We start from the raw sequence: 19100 nt of genomic DNA, 5'->3' as shown, positions 1-19100 counted from the left end.
AGAAGAAAAGAAAGTGTGTTTGATTATATGATACCACATTATTGGGAGTATTTTAAAATTTTTGGTATCTACATCATGATATCTTTCTAACAAGTCAAACTATTCTGAATTTGAAAACACATTAGGCCAAAGGGGTTTCAGATGAAGGATCATGTACTTAATCTTTCAAGAACACAAATGTTCATATTTTATGGGCTGAAGTAGAAAAATAAGAAGAGGCTAAAATGGTCCTCCTACATATAACTTTGAAATGGTTGAGAAAACAGCTTTGGGAAGAGATAGTTCAAGATGGCATAGGAGTAGGACACCTCAGTTTCGTCTGGTCTCAGGACTTCAGCTAACCAGCTATGAAATCATTCTGAACACCTGCGAACTCATCCAGAGAGCTAAAAGAATAGCTGCAACTCTACAAATAGAAAAGCGACCACTTTCTTCAAGAATGACAAGACAGAAAAACTTACCTCAAAGAAGCGAACAAGAGGCAGTAGTGAGTGCCAGGGACCTAATAGTATGGACATAAGTAAGATGTTGGAACTAGAGTTCAGAATGATGAGTAGAAAGGTACTATCTGGGCTTGAAAAAAGCATAGAAGACACTAGAGAACCCTTTCTAGAGAGATGAAAGAACTAAAATCTAATCAAGTTGAAATAAAAAATGCTATTAATGAGATGCACTGAAAAAAATAGAGGCTCTAACTGCTAGGATAAATGAAGCAGACGAGAGAATTAGTGATATAGAAGACAAAATAATGGAGAATGAAGCAGCTGAGAATAAGAGAGATAAACAGCTACTGGATCCTGAGGGGAGAATTCGAGAGATAAGTGATACCATAAATCGAAGCCAAAGTAGAATAATTGGGATCCCAGAAGAAGAGGAAAGGGAGAGAGAGAGAGAGAGAGAGAGAGAGAGAGAGGCAGAAGGTATATTGGAGCAATTTATAGCGAGAACTTCCCAAATCTGGGGAAGGAAACAGGCATTCAAGTCTGGGAAGCACAAAAAAAAAAACCTCAAAATCATTAAAAATAGGTCTACAGCCCAACACATGACAGTGAAACTTGCAAATCTCAGAGACAGAGAGTAAATCCTGAAAGCAGCTCGGGACAAGAGATCCATAATGTACAAGGGTAGAAACATTAGACTGGGGGCAGACCTATCCACAGAGACCTGACAGGCCAGAAAGGACTGGCATGATATATTCGGGGTGCTAAATTAGAGGAATATGCAGCCTAGAAAACTTCATCCAGCAAGGATTCATTCAAAATAGAAGGAGACATAAAAAGCTTCCACGACAAACAGAAGCTGAAAGAATGTGTGACCAGTAAACCAGCCCTGCGAGAAATATTAAATATGAAAAGGGATCCTTCACACCAAGAGAGAGCCCAAAAGTAACATAGATGAGAAAGGAACAGAGACAATATACAGAAACGATAAGTTATACCAAAGAAAACTCATATTCTAGTGAGGTTTGACCAATATGTGAAGTCAGGTAAATACCACTACAACGAAGATATGAAACATTTGTATCATCTCAAAAATTTCCCCTATTCTACTTTTACAGTCAATCCACCTCCCCCAGTTTCAACCCTTGGTAACCGTTGATCTGCTTTTGGTTCTGTGGTTTTGCCTTTTAAGGAATGCCACATGATGGCATGTGACATTAAAGTAGTATAATTTGTAATCAGTATAAGCCCTTATCTTTCTTATGTGGCAGAATGTGTTGAAGATTTATGTTTGTTATCACATGTATCATTAGTTTGTTTCTTTTTGGTTTTTTTTTGATGATTTTTTATTATATTATGTTAGTCACCATACAGTACATCCCCGGTTTCCGATGTAAGGCTCGATGATTCATTAGTTGTGTATAACACCCAGTGCACCATGCAATACGTGCCCTCCTTACTACCCATCACCGGTCTATCCCATTCCCCCACCCCCCTCCCCTCTGAAGTCCTCAGTTTGTTTCTCATGGTCCATAGTCTCTCATGTTTCATTCCCCCTTCTGATTACCCCCCCTTTCTTTATCCCTTTCTTCCCCTACCGATCATCCTAGTTCTTATGTTCCATAGATGAGAGAAATCATATGATAATTGTCTTTCTCTGCTTGACTTATTTCACTTAGCATTATCTCCTCCAGTGCTGTCCATGTTGTAGCAAATATTGAGAACTCGTTCTTTCTGATAGCCGAGTAATATTCCATTGTATATATGGACCACAACTTCTTAATCCAGTCATCTGTTGAAGGGCATCACGGCTCCTTCCACGATTTAGCTATTGTGGACATTGCTGCTATGAACATTGGGGTGCGTATGGCCCTTCTCTTCACTACGTCTATATCTTTGGGGTAAATACCCAGTAGTGCAATGGCTGGATCATAGGGTAGCTCAATTTTTAACTTTTTAAGGGACCTCCACACTGTTTTCCAGAGTGGCTGTACCAACTTGCATTCCCACCAACAATGTAGGAGGGATCCCCTTTCTCCACATCCTCTCCAACAATTGTTGTTTCTTGCCTTGTCTATTTTTGCCATTCTAACTGGCGTAAGGTGGTATCTCAGTGTGGTTTTGATTTGAATTTCCTTGATGGCTAATGATTTTGAACATTTTTTCATGTGTCTGTTAGCCATTTGTATGTCTTCATTGGAAAAGTGTCTGTTCATATCTTCTGCCCATTTTTTGATTTGTTTATTTGTTTCTCGTGTATTGAGTTTGAGAAGTTCTTTGTAGATCTTGGATACCAGTCCTTTATCTGTAGTGTCATTTGCAAATATATTCTCCCATTCCGTGGGCTGCCTCTTAGTTTTTCTGACTGTTTCCTTGGATGTGCAGAAACTTTTAATCTTGATGAAGTCCCATAAATTCATTTTATCTTTTGTTTCTCTTGCCTTTGGGGATGTGTCATGAAAAAGGTTGCTTTGGCCGATGTCGTAGAGGTTGTTGCCTATGTTCTTCTCTAGAATTTTGATGGATTCCTGTCTCACATCGAGGTCTTTCATCCATTTGGAGTTTATTTTTGTGTATGGTGTGAGATAGTGGTCAAGTTTCATCCTCTTGCATGTAGCTGTCCAATTTTCCCAGCACCATTTATTGAAGAGACTGTCTTTTTCCCACCGGATGTTTTTTCCTGCTTTATCAAATATTAGTTGCCCAAAGAGCCGAGGGTCCATTTCTGGGTTCTCTATTCTGTTCCACTGGTCTCTGTGTCTGTTTTTGTGCCAGTACCATGCTGTCTTTCTGATCACAGCTTTGTAGTACAGCTCGAAATCCGGCATTGTGATGCCCCCAGCTTTGTTTTTCCTTTTCAACAGTTCCTTGGAGATTCGGGGCCTTTTCTGTTTCCATACAAATTTAAGGACTGTTTGTTCCAGTTCTTTGAAAAATGTCCTTGGTATTTTGATCGGGATAGCATTGAAAGTGTAGATTGCTCTGGGTAGCATGGACATTTTAACTATGTTAATTCTTCCGATCCATGAGCATGGAATATCTTTCCATCTTTTTATGTCTTCCTCAATGTCTTTCAAGAGTGATTTATAGTTTCTAGAATATAGGTCCTTTACGTCTCTGGTTAAGTTAATTCCAAGGTGGGGCGCCTGGGTGGCACAGCGGTTAAGCGTCTGCCTTCGGCTCAGGGCGTGATCCCAGCGTTCTGGGATCTAGCCCCACATCAGGCTCTTCTGCTATGAGCCTGCTTCTTCCTCTCCCACTCCCCCTGCTTGTGTTCCCTCTCTCGCTGGCTGTCTCTATCTCTGTCGAATAAATAAATAAAATCTTTAAAAAAAAAAAAAGTTAATTCCAAGGTAACGTATGGTTTTTGGTGCTATTGTAAATGGGATGGATTCCCTAATTTCTCTTTCTTCGGTCTCGTTATTCGTGTACAGAAATGCAACTGATTTCTGAGCATTTATTTTGTATCCTGCCACTTTACTGAATTGCTCTATAACTTCTAATAGTTTGGGAGTGGCTTCTTTTGGGTTTCCATATAGAGTATCATGTCATCTGCGAAGAGAGACATTTTGACTTCTTCTTTGCCAATTTGAATACCTTTGATCCCTTTTTGTCGTCTGATTGCTGTTGCAAGGACTTCTAGTACTATGTTGAATAATAGTGGCGAGAGTGGGCATCCTTGTCGAGTTCCTGATCTTAAGGGAAAGGCTTCCAGCTTTTACCATTGAGAATAATATTTGCAGTAGGCTTTTCATAGATGGCTTTTATGAGATTGAGAAATGTACCTTCTATTCCTACACTCTGAAGGGTTTTAATCAGGAAAGGATGCTGTATTTTGTCAATTGCTTTTTCGGCATCGATTGAGAGGATCATATGGTTCCTGAGTCTTTTCTTGTTGATATGATGTATCACGCTGATTGATTTGCGAATATTGAATCACGCTTGCATCCCAGGTATGAATCCCACCTGATCGTGATGGATAATCCTTTTAATGTACTGTTGGATTCTATTAGCAAGTATCTTGTTGAGGATTTTGGCGTCCATATTCATTAGGGAAATCGGTCTGTAATTCTCCTTTTTGAGGGGGTCTTTGCCTGGTTTGGGGATCAAGGTAATATTGGCCTCATAGAATGAGTTTGGTAGCTTTCCTTCTGTTTCTATTTTTTGAAATAGCTTTAGGAAAATAGGTATTATTTCTTCTTTGAATGTTTGGTAGAATTCCCCAGGAAAACCGTCCGGGCCTGGAGTTTTGTTATTTGGAAGGTTGTTTATCACTGACTCAATTTCTTCATAATTAATTGGCCTGTTTAAGAAATCAATTTCTTCCTGTTTCAATCTTGGTAGTTTATAGGTTTCCAGGAAGGATTCCATCTCTTCCAGATTGCTTAGTTTATTGGCATATAGCTGTTGATAAAAATTTCTAATAATCCTTCCAATTTCAATGGTGCTCGTCGTGACCTCTCCTTTTTCATTCATAATTTTAATAATCTGGGTCCTTTCTCTTTTCTTTTGGATAAGTCTTGCCAGTGGTCTGTCAATTTTATTGATTCTCTCCAAGAACCAGCTTCTAGTCCTGTTGATCTGCTCTACTGTACTTCTGGTTTCTGCTTGATTGATTTCAGCTCTAATTTTGGTCAACTGCTTCCTCGTGCGTGGATTAGGCCTGTCCCTCTGTTGCTGTTCCAGCTTCTTGAGGTGAGAATATAAAAACTGCATTTTAGATTTTTCTATTCTTTTGAGTGAGGCTTGGATGGCTATGTATTTCCCCCTTAGGACTGCCTTTGCAGTATCCCATAGGTTTTGGACTGTTGTATTTTCATTCTCATTGGTCTCCATAAATTGTTTAACTTGATTTTTGATTTCCTGGTTTATCGAGTCATTCCTGAGCAGAATGGTTCTTAGTCTCCAAGTGTTTGAGTTTCTTCCAAATTTTTCCTTGTGGTTGAGTTCCAATTTCAGAGCGTTGTGGTCTGAGAATATGCAGGGGATAATTTCAATCTTTTGGTATCGGCTGAGACCTGTTTTGTGTCCCAGAACATGGTCTATTCTTGAAAATGTTCCATGGGCATTAGAATAGAATGAGTATTCTTTGGTTCTGGGGTGTAGTGTTCTATATATATCTAAGAGGTCCAACTTGTCGAGTATGGCATTCAAAGCCTTTGATTCTTTGCTTAGTTTTTGCCAGGGTGTTCTGTCTATTTCTGAGAGTGGAGTGTTGAGGTCCCCTACTATTAATATATTTTTATCTATATGTCTCTTTATTCTGGTTAAGAGTTGGCTTGTGTCTCTTGCTGCTCCCCTGTTGGGGGCATATATATTTATAATTGTCATATCCACTTGTTGAATACTTCCTTTAAGAATAATATAGTGCCCTTCTGCATCTCTAACTATAGTCTGTAGTTTAAAATCCAGTTTATCTGATATGAGAATTGCTACCCCAGCTTTCTTCTGAGGTCCATTTGTGTGAAAGATGGTACTCCATCCCCTTACTCTCAGTCTGAATGCATCTTTGGGTTCGAAATGAGTCTCTTGTAGACGGCAAATGGATGGCTCATTTCTTTTTATCCAATCTGCAACCCTGTGGTGTTTTATGGGAGAATTTAAGCCATTAATATTAAGCCTGAGTACTGAGAGATATGATTTTAATGATGCCATGTTGCCAGTAAAGTCTTTGTTTGTATTGGCTGTGACTTTCTGTTCTGTATCACTCTTGGGGCCTTTTTACTTTTATAGAACCCCCCGTAATATCTCCTGTAGGGCTGGTTTCGTGGTTACAAAATTGGTTAGTGACTGGCGATTCTGAAATGTCTTTATTTCTCCATCAATTCTGAATGACAGCCTTGCTGGATAAAGGATCCTTGGCTGCATGTTTTTCTCTGAAAGAGCTTTAAATATGCTCCCCCAACCCTTTCTCTCATTCCAGGTCTGTGTAGACAGGTCTGACGTAATTCTGATGCTTTTGCCTTGGTATGTGAGAAATTTCTTTGCCCTGGCCGCTTTCAATACTGTATCCTTGCATCTAATATTTGCGAATTGCACTATGATGTGACGTGGCGTAGGTTTGTCATGGTTGAGCTTGGGAGGGGTCCTCTCTGCCTCTTGGACATGAATGTTTGTTTCCCTTGCTAGATTAGGGAAGTTTTCAGCTACAATTTGTTCAAATATCTCTTCTAGACCTCTGTTTTTCTCCACCCCCTCGGGGATGCCAACGATTCTAACATTGGATCGTTTCATTGAGTCAGTAATCTCCCGTAACCTACATTCGTGGGCGTGGATTTTTTTAAGACCATCTTCTATTTTCATTTTTTCCTCTATTAACCCATCCTCCAATTCACTAACCCGTTCCTCTGCTTCTGCGACCCTGGCCGTCAGAGCCTCTAGTTTTGCCTGCATTTGGCTCATAGAATTTTTAATTTCTGTCAGATTCGCTCTCATTTCTGTCCTTAGCGATTCTATATTCTCAGTAACCTTTTCGTTAATAGTTTTTTCAATTCTACTCATCATTTTGACCATCGTTACTCTGAATTCCACTTCGGATAATTTGGTTACATCCATATCCATTATTTCTGTGGCAGAGGCCACAGGCTCACTGTCTTTTCTTTGCTGGGGGGGGGGGGGGCTTCTCCTTCTTGTCATTCTGATGAGGAGAGGTTGCGGGGTTGTCCAGAGCCCAAATTATTGACTGGGTCCCAGGCCGTGCCCCTTGTTTTATAGGGATCTTAGGGATGTGGGCTTCTTCTTTAAAGATTTTATTTATTTATTTATGTGGCAACCAACCAGCGAGAGAGGGAACAGAAGCAGGGGAGTGGGAGAGGAAGAAGCAGGCTCCCAGCGGAGGAGCCCGATGAGGGACTCCTTTCCGGAACGCCGGGATCACGCCCTAAGCCGAAGACAGGCGCTCAATGACTGCGCCACCCAGGCACCCGGGTTGTGGGCTTCTTGATTTTTCAGCCTGCCTTCTGTGTTCTGGGGGAGGGGCCTGCCGCGCCGATACTCAGGCAACCCTGTTTGGGTAGAGTCTCCGCGTCCCTTGCGAGGGGGGATGGGGATGGGCACTCCCTGAGCCGGTATTTCCAGGCTTTTGTTCTCTGGCGGCTTTCCCTGGCGGTTTGCTGTGCCTCTTCTGAGAGTCAGAGCAGCAGCGGCCAAATTTCAGCCTCTGTCACGGAACAGAAGGATTGCGGCCCGTTCTCTACTAATGTTCTGGCCACTTTAACTCTGCTTCTGTTGGTGCTGCTCAACCCTGCAGCGTCCCGGGTGTGAGCCCCACACCCGGTGTCCCTGCCCTCACTTCCAGGGCCGGCGCGTCTCTGTCCTTTGTGTTTCTAATGCCGCCAGCCGCCAGCCGCCCCGCGCGCGCACCCGGCTCACGGTTCCACTCTGCTCTCTCGCGGGTGCCGGTCCGCGAGTCCGCCCGCTCCCCCGTGCAGGTGGCTACCGCTTCCCGGCCCCCGAACGCGGCGGCTCCCTCCCCCTTCTGTTTATCTTCCGATATCTGTGCACGGTTTCATGGCTCCCGGCTTTGTACCTCAATACTCAGCGCTGGAGATGTTCATTTGTAGAGATCCAGATGTATCTTCCTGCGTCTCAGGCTGATTCCGTGGATGTTTAGGCTGGTCTGTTACCTATCCAAGCTCGACTCGGAGGACCGGCTGAAAACGGTGTCTCCTACTCCTCCGCCATCTTAACTCCCCATTAGTTTGTTTCTTGTTTTGATGAGTAGTTTTCATGATATCGAGTGCCACAAATTGTTTACCCATTCAGCGATTGATGGATATTTGGGTTGTTTCCAGTTTGACGCCATTTGAATAAAGGTGCTGTGAACATTTGCATACAGATTTTAGTGTGGACATAAATTTTGCTTTTCTTTTGGGTAAATGCTCAGGAGGGGGACTTTGCTGAACTGTTTCTAAAAAACTGTTAAACTGTTTTCTAAATGTGGCTGAGCCTTTTTACATTCCCACTAGCAACGTATGAGAGTTCCAGTTGCTCTAGGCCCCCTCCACCACTTGCCATGGTTGGTCTTCTTACCTTTTAGATACTATAAGGGGTTGTGCAGTGTTATCACATTTTGTTTTACTTCTGTTTTCTGGATGGATAATGATGGTTCACTTCTTTTCATGTGCTGATTGATTATTCATGTTCTTTGGTAGAATGTTTGCTGAAATTATATTCCTATCTTTTATTGGGTCGTTTTCCTTATTTAATTATTGCAATCCTTTATATATTTTGCATGCAAATCTTGTATCATATGTAGGTGTTGTTAGCATTCACTCTCAATCTGTTGGGGTTGTTTTTCCTTTCTTTAGTTTTCAAAAAATGTCTTCCAAAGAGCAGAAGTTTTGAGTTTTGATGGAGTCTAATTTATCAATTATTTCTCTTTTGACTTGTGTTTTGTGTCCTATCTGAAAAACATGCTGCGAACATAACTTCCCAAATATTTGCCCTTATGTCCTCTTCTGTAAGTTTTATCGTCTTCACTTTTCTATTTAGGTCTGTGATCCATTTAATGTTCGTTTTTACTTATAGCGTGAAGTAGTAATTGTACTTTTTGTTGTTGTTGTTATGGATATCCAGTTGTCCCAGCATCATTTATTGAAAACCTACTAGCTTTTTAAATCTTAAAGGAACATTTTCACATATCACTTGTCTTAAAATATATAAGGCAATGATTTTGTAAACTGAAGTATAGACCTTAAATACGATAAACTTAGAGGATGGAATTTCCTTCCAATTTTTAATTTAAAATGTAAAAAATCTACATAGCCTTTAAACACACACACACACACAGTGACTATGTAATGATTTATGTATATATAAATAATATATATGAAAATGTGTATACATCTATATTTTAGGTGCATATCTATCTATGTCCATCAATCTACCTTACTCCTATATACTTCAGTATGTGTATTCCAGGAACGCCAGCTTCCTGCACAGCAATAACAGCATTCACACTTAAGGAATTATCATCTATACAATAATTTTATCTGATATGTAGCCTATAATTACATTTTTCTATTATGCTAAAAACTATTATAGGTTTCTTGGGGAAGCATCTAGTAGCTAGTCAAGGAATAAGTATAGGATTTGATTATCTGTCCCTTTAGGCCCCTTTTATAAAGAACAGTTCCTTTTCCTTTATTTGTTTCATTTCAATACACTGGCAGTTTTGAAGAGTGCAGGACAGTTGTCATGCAGAATATTCCTCAGTCTGGTTTAGTGTGGTTTTTGTTTTTGTTTTTGTTTTGAGATTAGATTCCAGTTCTGTGTTTTGGGGAAGAAAATTACGTAGGTGAGGTGTGTATGTCCCACTACATCATGTTTTGTCTGGAGACAGGTAATATCAATTTATACCGTTATTGCTGATGCCAAGATACTAACTTGTGAAGGACGTATCTGCCATAATTCTCTCTTGCTGGGGCTGCATTTTTCATAGGTAATTAATAAAAAACAATCTCTGACATGGTACTCTAAGACCTTGTAAATACCTGTTTCCCAAATAATTGATCCAACCGTTTTAATATTAATTAATGATCTTTTTTTTTTCTAAAGATTTTATTTATTCATTTGACAGAGATAGAGACAGCCAGCGAGAGAGGGAACACAAGCAGGGGGAGTGGGAGAGGAAGAAGCAGGCTCCCGGTGGAGGAGCCTGATGTGGGGCTCGATCCCAGAATGCCGAGATCACGCCCTGAGCTGAAGGCAGATGCTTAACCACTGAGCCACCCAGGCGCCCCTAATTAATGATCTTTACTTGAATTCTTGAAAAATTACTTTGTGTGTATGTGTGTGTGTGGTGTGTGTGTGTGTGTGTGTGTGTGTGTGTGTAGCTAGGACTCATCTCTAACAAAGAGTTCCTCCATATTTTTATTGTTCTATTTTTTAAAAGATTTGATTTAGTTATTTTAGAGAGAGTGTGTGAGTGGGCAGAGGGGCAGAGGGAGAGGAGAGACAGAATCTCAAGCAGACCCCTGCTGTGCCATAACCCACATGAGATGGATGAACATCGAAGTGATGAAATAGAGCAGAGAGTGAGACAGACACAAGTGTCCAAACATTGTGATCAGTGGAGAGGATTCAGAGGTGTGGCGCCCAAGTAACCAAGGAGTCAGTGTTTCAGACCCTATTGGGGGCCATGTTAGCATCCTGACTAGCACTGTCCTGAATCTCATCCTTGTTTATTACTTAGTCTGTCTGGGTGGAAATGCCCTTGCTCTTCTTTGGACCTGGGATTACTCACGTATAGATCAAAAGATTGAACTGAGTGATTTGCCACATTTCTTCCAGCTGTACAACTTCTTTATAACCCAGTTTATCTTCATCTGTCCATTCCAGGGCACAAGAGTATTAACATCACTGACTTCTGTGCTACATGATGGCAAAGAATTCCCCAACCCGGAGACATTTGACCCTGCCCACTTCCTGGATGATAGCGGCAACTTTAAGAAGAGTGACTACTTCATGCCCTTCTCTGCAGGTAATAAAAATTAAATCCCTTAGGTGCTGAAGGGGACGAAATATTTTGGGGGGATCAGTTAAAACTTACATGGTGCCTGCTCTGGGATGAGTAGAATTGTTCTTTGTCCATGACCAGAAACATCACTCCCAATGCCCATGTACTTTGCCGCACTCAGCATACATCGTCATTATTGGAACGTTGCATGGGTGACGGAGTTCTTCCAAAGTAAGAAAGCTAGAGTATAGGTTCATTAAATTCTGCCTCTAGATATATCACTGAGCTACCAAGATCTCCTCTTAGCAGCAGATGAAACTTATTTAGACTTTACTCCCTGGCCATGAGAAAGGTATATAACTCCTCAATTTTGAGTTAAGTATCTTTTTAAAAAAATTATTTATTTGAAAGAGAGAGAGAGAGAAGCAAAAGCAGGGGGAGGGCAGAGGGAAAAGGAGAAGCAGTCTCCCTGTTGAGCATGGGGGAAGGGGACAAAGGGACAAGCAGATTCCCACTGAGCAGGGCGCCTGATGCAGACTCCATCCCAGGACCCTGATGGGATCATGACCAGAGCTGAAGCCAGATGCGTAACCGAGTGAGCCACCCAGGCACCTCTGAGTTAAGTATCTTCTATGTGGGGTGCCAGGGTGGCTCAGCCAGTTAGGTGTCTGACTTTGGCTCAGGTCCTAATCTAAGGGTCCTGCGATTAAGCCTTGTTTGGGCTTCCCACTCAGTGGGAATCTCCTTGTCCCTCTGCCCCCTTCCACTCCCCCCGCCCCCACTTATACTCGCTCTCAAATAAATAAATCCAATCTTTTAAAAAAAAAATATCTTCTCTGTGATATCCCTTACTCCCCAGAGTGAGCTCTAGGGTGACAAGTATCCACAAGCACAGCATAGACACCAAAGAGGCTCATACTCTAGTTAGGGAAGCAGATTAGTAAACAGATGATTATAATCTAGTAAGACTAGTGTTGTGGGAGAAGAAAGCCCAGGCCGCTCGGGAAAGCAGAAGAGGAAGCTGGCTCCTTCCTGTTCACTCCTGCTCCACAGTGAGGCATCAACTGGAATAAGCAACATTCTACCACAGCAGAAAGGGAATTTGAGCTGCCTCACAGGGGACAGGGAGCGAGGGAAAGAAGAGAAGACGGGGCACTTTCACAAGGGGGACCACAGGAGCAGGACGTTTCTATCGATTGAGGAGATCAGAACCAGCCAACTAACCATGGCATCAAGGAAATCTTGGGAAAGTGGCAGAATGCCCTGCAGTGATTCCAAGGCACCTGATTATCCTCCACGCAAGATCAGGTATCTTGGATATTGGGTCTCCACATCTATAGTGTGTGCTGGGTCTCTGGCCATGGAGTCACCTTCATTTATCTGATGGCTTCTGATGCCAGCTTTGTGTCTTGTACTGTATATACCAAGATGTCAAGGACTGAGCCTTCCCTACTAGGAATGCACATTTTAGCATGGTAGAAAAATAGTAAACAGAAAATTATGATTCATGGTGAGGATCTGTGTTTTAATCGAAGAGTTTTTACTTATCTATCTATGTTTATTTCTTGATCTGTTCATTTATCTATGTATGTTTTAATTGAGGAAACCCAGAGAGGGCACGATTCTCCTGCCCGAGGGGATCACAGGGATTATAGAGAGGAAATGACGTAAGACATAGGTCCTGAAAGAAGTATAAGAGACGTGCCTCTTAACCGAAGGGAACAGCATGAGGTAAAACTGGAGATGTCACGGTGTGTTGGAGATTGCTGAAGAGTGGGTATGGCTAGAACCGAGAATAGAGTGTGTGGAGGATGGAAAGAGAGATAGGGACTGTCAGACAGGGAACAGAGCAGTTGTCGTGTGGAAATACATAATGACGTGCTTGATGTAGGCCTGCTACTCAATAGATACTTGTTGAATGAAGGATTGTCGTGAAGACACTAGGAGAATAGCAAGCATTCATCTGTCCGTCTAACCTTCCTTCCAGCCCTCCATCAGTTCAGTCATTCGTCAGATACTTCTTGTGACATAGTTCTTGTGGCAGTTCCAAACATACTGTTCAAGCAACAGGTCCCTTCTGTTTGTTATTTTCAGGAAAACGATTGTGTGTGGGAGAAGGACTGGCCCGTATGGAGCTGTTTTTATTCCTGACCAACATTTTACAGAAATTTACTCTGAAATCTCTGGTCGACCTAAAGGACATCGATACCACCCCAATTGCCAGTGGGTTTGGCCGTCTGCCACCCCCCTACCGGCTCTGCTTCATTCCCATGTGAGGAAGGACAGACCATCCGCCTGCTGCCAGCAGTTCTCTGTAGCTCCTCCTCGTCTGGGGCATCATTCACCTCTTGTCCCTGCTGGGGATGCTTTCTCTGACCTCTTCTCCTAGTTCCCCATTCCCTCCGTACCCAGTGAACATCCAACCTCCATTAAAGGAAAGTTTCCAGGGGCGCCTGCGTGGCTCAGTCGGTTGAGCGTCTGCCTGTGGCTCAGTTCATGATCCTGGAGTCCCGTGACCGGGCCCCACTTTGGGCTCCCTTCTCAGTGGGGAGTCTGCTTCTGCCTCTCCCTCTGCTCCTCTGTGGCTCGAGTTCGTTTTCACTGTCGTTCTCTCTCACTCTCTCAAATAAATAAAATCTTAAAAAAAAAAAAAAAAAGCGAAGTTTCCAGAACTTCATTACACATGTGCTGTGCTGTTCTTTATACTCTGTAACACTTGTGTTTGCCACCACACATACTTACCTCATATTGAGCTGTTACTATGTTATCACTGTGATACAAAACCAATGATTGGTGTAAGCTACCACACGGCCATTTGTCCTCTGCATGTTGTAGATGGGAAGCATTATTATTTGCTGAGCCGGTTCTTAGGCTTTCCTTCTTTTGTGCATAATACAGGTAAGAAATGGAAGAAAATAGAGTCCAAAGCAGCTGCACCACGCCATCCTTATAATGATAAGCACAGAGAGGGGCAAAGGGGGAGAGGGCAGGAAAGCTCTCTTGGCTCAGTGTTACCTACAGTTACTTGAGGTTTGGATTTGGAAGTGAGAAAAGTTGTGTCCAGGAGCCGAGTGTCAGTGAGAATTTCAGTGATGGGAGGGGGGGAGGAATAATCCCTGTTACAATTCATGTCTCTGCTTTGGTGTCACTTTGAATACCAAAGATTTGACCTGTTCACATGAGTTTGTTTCAGACTTAGAGTCAAGTATTAACATATGCTTTTTTATATGGCTAATCAAATCTTCTAAGTGTCATTCTTTGCCCTCTCTCCTAGAACAAGATCCCCGGGGGGCATCGCTAGATATTCTTTTTTCTACTTTCCAGCACATTGTTTTATACCTAACACAAGCGCAGTGGCTTGTGTGATGCTATGATCCTAAAGTCTTTATCTAGTACATAGACAACTCAACATCTTATATAAGTCAAATAATTTCAATCATTTTTTTCGTATGTGTTTAAGTATATGAAATGAGCATCACCTATTAACCTTCTGCCAGCTCATCTCCTGGAGAAAACTTTTCATACTTTTCATGCATTTTTAGGACAACATATGAGGCTAGATGTACATATACATAAGATATGTCCAAAGTATATATTCACACATAACATATATATACACATGAGATAAAAAAGGATTCTTCACCGTGGGGCTTATATTGCACACAATATTCTACAACTTGCTGTTTTCCTACCGTACAGTATGCCAGGGAAAATTTGAAAGATTGAAAACATGGGCATATGATTTTAATGGACAGATTACAGAAAAGGAAATGAAATGGTTCCCAAACACATGAAAAGATCTTAGAAATAAAAGGTACAAATTAAAACTATATTATATTCCCTTAAACCTTGATTAGTAAATGAAAAGATTTTAACGGAAGTATTAGCCAATGTGTGTGCCACCAAACAGTCTTGCGTATTGCTCCAAAGTTACCTTCTCCGTAAAGCCTACCCTGGGATTCTTTATTTTTAATTAATTAGTGTATTTATTTGAGAGAGAGAGAGAGAGAGTTGTAAGGGGCAGAGGGAGACAGAAACTTTAGCAAACTCTGAACTCAGCATGAGCCTGGCATAGGGCTTGATCCCAGGACCCCGAGATCACCACCCAAGCCAAAACCACGAGTTGGATGGTCACCCAACTGCACCACCCAGGCGCGCCTACCCTGAGATTCTTCTTGAAACTTGTAAACTCCTCCATCATCACTTTCCCCATCCTTCAGCTTCTGAATCTCCTTACAATGTGTTTGCCACTTTGCATGTTTCGTGTTAATTAACCTTTCTCATAAACCTAGGAGGCAGATAGTATTGGTATGAGTTTCCTAATGCCACTATAGCAAATTACCACTGAGTTAGTGGCTCAAAACAACACAGATTTACTGCTTGCTTATAACTCTGAAGTTCAAAAGTCCAATATCCGTGTTCATGGGCTAAAATCAAGGTGCTGGCATGGCTGCTTCCTTTTGAGGCTCTAGGAAAGAATCCATTTCCCTGCCTTTACGGCATTGAGATGCTGCCAGCATTCCTTGGCTCATGACTCCTTCCTCCCATCAGTCCCATCCTCTTGCTTATCTTCTCCAGCTTACTCCTGTCTCCCTACCTCCCTCTCCTAAGGACTGTGTGATTACATTTGATCTACCTGTCCAGTTTAGGATAACATCCTCATTTTAAAATCCTGTAGAGTGGTGCTTAGGTGGCTCAGTCGGTTAAGCATGTGCCTTCAATTCAGGCCATGATCCCGGAGTTCTGGGATAGAGTCCTGCATTGGACCCCCTGCTCAGTGGGGAGTCTCCTTCTTCCTCTCCCTCTACCCCTCCCCCCACACTCCCACCCCTGCTCATGCTCTCTTTGTCTCTCTCTCGCAGGGCGCACTCTCTCAGTCAAATAAATAAATAAAATCCTTTATTTAATTACATTTGCACAGTCCTTGTGACCCTTTAAGGTATATAATCGGTTAAGCATTTGTCTTTGGCTCAGGTCATGATTCCAGGGTCCTGGGATTGAGCTCCTTGCTCAGCAGGGAGCCTGCTTCTCCACCGCCCCCCCCCCCCCGCCCCCTGCCCACCGCTTGTGCTCTCTCTCTCTCTGTCAAATAAATAAAATCTTTAAAAAAAATCCTGTTCTTTTGCTATTCTCTTCTCCCACCCTCCTTCTAAAAAGCCTTTCATTTTGTGTATCTCTTGAGAAAGTCATCTATTTGCTAGATGGATGCTGCCTGATTCATAAATCATTTAATACAGCCAATTAGATCTTCAAATTTACTCAGTTGAATTTTGTTTTTTAACAAGGCTTATTAAACTGATCTTTTTTGTAACGTTTCTTTAAAAAGAAACAGAAACAAATCACACCCAGACTTCCCTCTTTCCCCAAACTGAAATGCTTTCTATTTTTCCCTTGCCTTAATAAACTGATTAGGATCTCCAGTACGGTGTTAAATAAAAATGGTGAGACTGGTTATCTTTCCTCTATTCCTGATCCTCGGGAGAAAACTTGAGCCTTTCCTCATTTTATATGTTAATAGCCATAGGTTTTACATGGGTGCCCTTTACCAGGTTGAGAAAGTCCCCTTCCAAAGGAGAGGAAGGATATAGTCTTAAAAAGTCTTTTAATCATGTGTTAAACAACAAAAATTCAACTGAGTAATTTAAAATTCAAATTGGCTTTATCAAATGATTCATGATCAGGCAGCATCCCATCTAGCAATCAGAAAGGAGCTCCGTGGAGCCTCAGAAAAGGAAAGGTTTTTAAAGGCAGAGAGGAAGCTGGAAAAATACATTGTTTCAGGTGAGGAAGACCTTGTAAGGGGAACAGAAGCTGTCTATAGGTAAATTTCCTAGTCCTGACCAGTGAATTCTATGTTGACTGGTTAAAAGTTACATTCTTGGGTGGGTTGAAACTGCAGGTAGTCTAGGCATGAAGTCTTGAGTGGGATCTTAACAGAAGTGACACATTTTGGGGCCTGTGATTTTCATTTTAACACAGGAAATGGTATTGAGCTTTGTTAAATGCTTTTTTTCTGTATCCTCTGCATCCACTGGAAAAAAATCACATACTTTTCTCCTTTATTGATATTTTGAATTATGTTGATTAATTTTCGGATGTTAAACTAACTGTGCACAGCGAAGATAAACTCCTTTGTCGTGACATATGATACCTTTAATTTTTAAATTAAAAAAAAATTTTTTTTAAGATTTTATTTGACAGAGACAGACACAGCAAGAGAGGGAACACAAGCAGGGGGAGCGGGAGAGGGAGAAGCAGGCTCCCAGCAGAGCAGGGAGCCTGATGTGGGGCTCGATCCCAGGACCCTGGAATCATGACCTGAGCGGAAGGCAGATGCTTAAAAACTGAGCCACCCAGGCGCCCCTATATGATACCTTTAATACTGAATTCCATTTGATAATGTTTTGTTAAGGGTTTTTACATCTTTATTCATGAAAGTTACTGGTCTGTAGTTCCTTTGCCTTGCAATGTCATTAGTTCTGGAATCGGGGTATTTACTGGCCTCACAAAATGAGTTCAGAAATGTCTTCACTTCTTTCCTGAATGATTTTATGTGGTATTGATATATTATTTTTCCTTTTTCCTTTTATTAGTGGTGGAGTTAACCAGGGAAGCCATATGAGCCTGGAGTTTCCTTTGTTGGAAAGTTTTTATTTACCTTCAAAATTTATATAGGACTGCTCAAGCTTTCCATTTCTTGTTGGGTCCGATACGGGATTTTGTGTCTTTTAAAGAATTTGCCCTTCTCACCTGGGTTGTCAAAAGTGTTGTTTGTAATAATCTCTTATCCTTTAATGTTCTGAAGCCACTGTAGTGATGTCCCTTCTTTTATTCCTGATATTGGTATGTTTTCCTTTTTTTTCTATATTGAGATTTATAAATTTTATTAATCTTTAAAAAAAGAATCAGCTTCTGCTTTCATTAGTTTTAACTTTTGCTTTTATCTTTTTTCTTTCATTCATTTTTGCTTTTATATATTTTTTAAAAGATTTTATTTATTTATTTATTTAATAGAGAGTGACAGCCAGGGAGAGAGGGAACACAAGCAGGGGGAGTGGGAGAGGAAGCAGCAGTCTCATAGCGGAAGAGCCTGATGTGGGGCTCGATCCCATAACGCCGGGATCACGCCCTGAGCCGAAGGCAGACGCTTAACCGCTGTGCCACCCAGGCGCCCCTGCTTTTATATTTTATTTCCACTTCCCTGCTTGCTTTGAATTTAATGTTCTCTTTTATGTGAAGGTGGAAAATGATATCATTGATTTGAGATTTTTCTTCTCTTTCTATTTTAGGTATTCTAAAGCTTTAAGTTTTCCTCTAAGTGTCCTGTGTTAGCTGCCTCCCCACAAATTCTAGTAGGTTGAATTTTCATCATTATTTAATTAATATTTTTCTTGTGACTTATTCTTTTACCCAATGATGACTTAGAAGTGTGTGGTTTAATTTTCATGTATTTGAGGTTTTCTTGTTATATTTTAAAAATTACTAAAGTTTACTTAGTATGGTTTCTTTCAACTTGCATTCATTGGCTTATTATCTTTTAAACTAGTAATTTAGGCCATTTCCTTTAAAGGACAGTTAAATTTTTTTGTTCTGAGTTACAGACTAAAAAAAGCTGCCATTTAAAGTGTTAGAAGTTCAATTTTTCTTTTCTAGAAATTTTCTTTTGTTTTAAATTTATATAAATGTTTATTAATCCTTATTAATCCTTATAGTCGATTTAAAAAGTTCTGTTGAATTTAGGAGAGTTTATAGTCTGATTCATTAGTTATCTAATTTGGAGAGAAGTAAAAGTAAACTAATTTGTTGAGAAAATATTTCATACTCAGAACACAGAAAAATTTTATCAAACTCTTGAGCAAGCTAGGGAATTCATTGGGAGTTCATAGCCAGATTTCTATTTCTTTATTTGCTCTTTGTTTTCTGAAGTAATTGTGTGGTCAGAACATGGCTTTCGCTAAAGGTTTAACTTTAAAGTCCTTGCTGGACAGGGCACTCTCCTTTCAGTTTTGACCTAGGTCATTGGTACATTTCTGTGAGGCTATTTTATTTCTTTTGAGATGAAAGAGAAAAAAATTACATATTCAGAACACTTCAGATTTCTCATGTATTTACTCACACGAGGGCATGTAGCTCCTGACAAGCTGAAAGCATAAAATCCCAGTACAACATGCATTTAGATAATTTATACAATTGTTGAATAA

The 19100-nt window shown here is 41.0% G+C and overlaps 1 protein-coding gene and 1 long non-coding RNA gene across 2 annotated transcripts in view; both read left to right on the top strand.

The window, feature by feature from the left end:
* Window positions 1-13556, top strand: part of LOC125282749 (cytochrome P450 2C41-like) — a 34446-nt gene extending 20890 nt beyond the window's left edge. Inside the window, exons 8-9 of the mRNA XM_048218836.2 lie at window positions 10782-10923; window positions 12994-13556. Coding sequence (XP_048074793.1) covers window positions 10782-10923; window positions 12994-13175 — 324 coding nt within the window. The 3' untranslated portion in view covers window positions 13176-13556. The remainder of the gene's footprint in view (window positions 1-10781; window positions 10924-12993) is intronic.
* A 4321-nt stretch (window positions 13557-17877) lies between these two features.
* The window catches only part of LOC130543084 (uncharacterized), a 32549-nt gene continuing 31326 nt past the window's right edge, over window positions 17878-19100 (top strand). The window contains exon 1 of the long non-coding RNA XR_008958116.1: window positions 17878-18251. This is a non-coding gene — a long non-coding RNA (uncharacterized LOC130543084). The remainder of the gene's footprint in view (window positions 18252-19100) is intronic.

This window comes from Ursus arctos, unplaced genomic scaffold, assembly GCF_023065955.2.
Source record: "Ursus arctos isolate Adak ecotype North America unplaced genomic scaffold, UrsArc2.0 scaffold_7, whole genome shotgun sequence".
Classification (NCBI taxonomy): Eukaryota; Metazoa; Chordata; class Mammalia; order Carnivora; family Ursidae; genus Ursus; species Ursus arctos.
The sequence above is the reverse complement of the archived record's forward strand: the minus strand, read 5'-3'. Positions and strand labels throughout refer to the sequence as shown.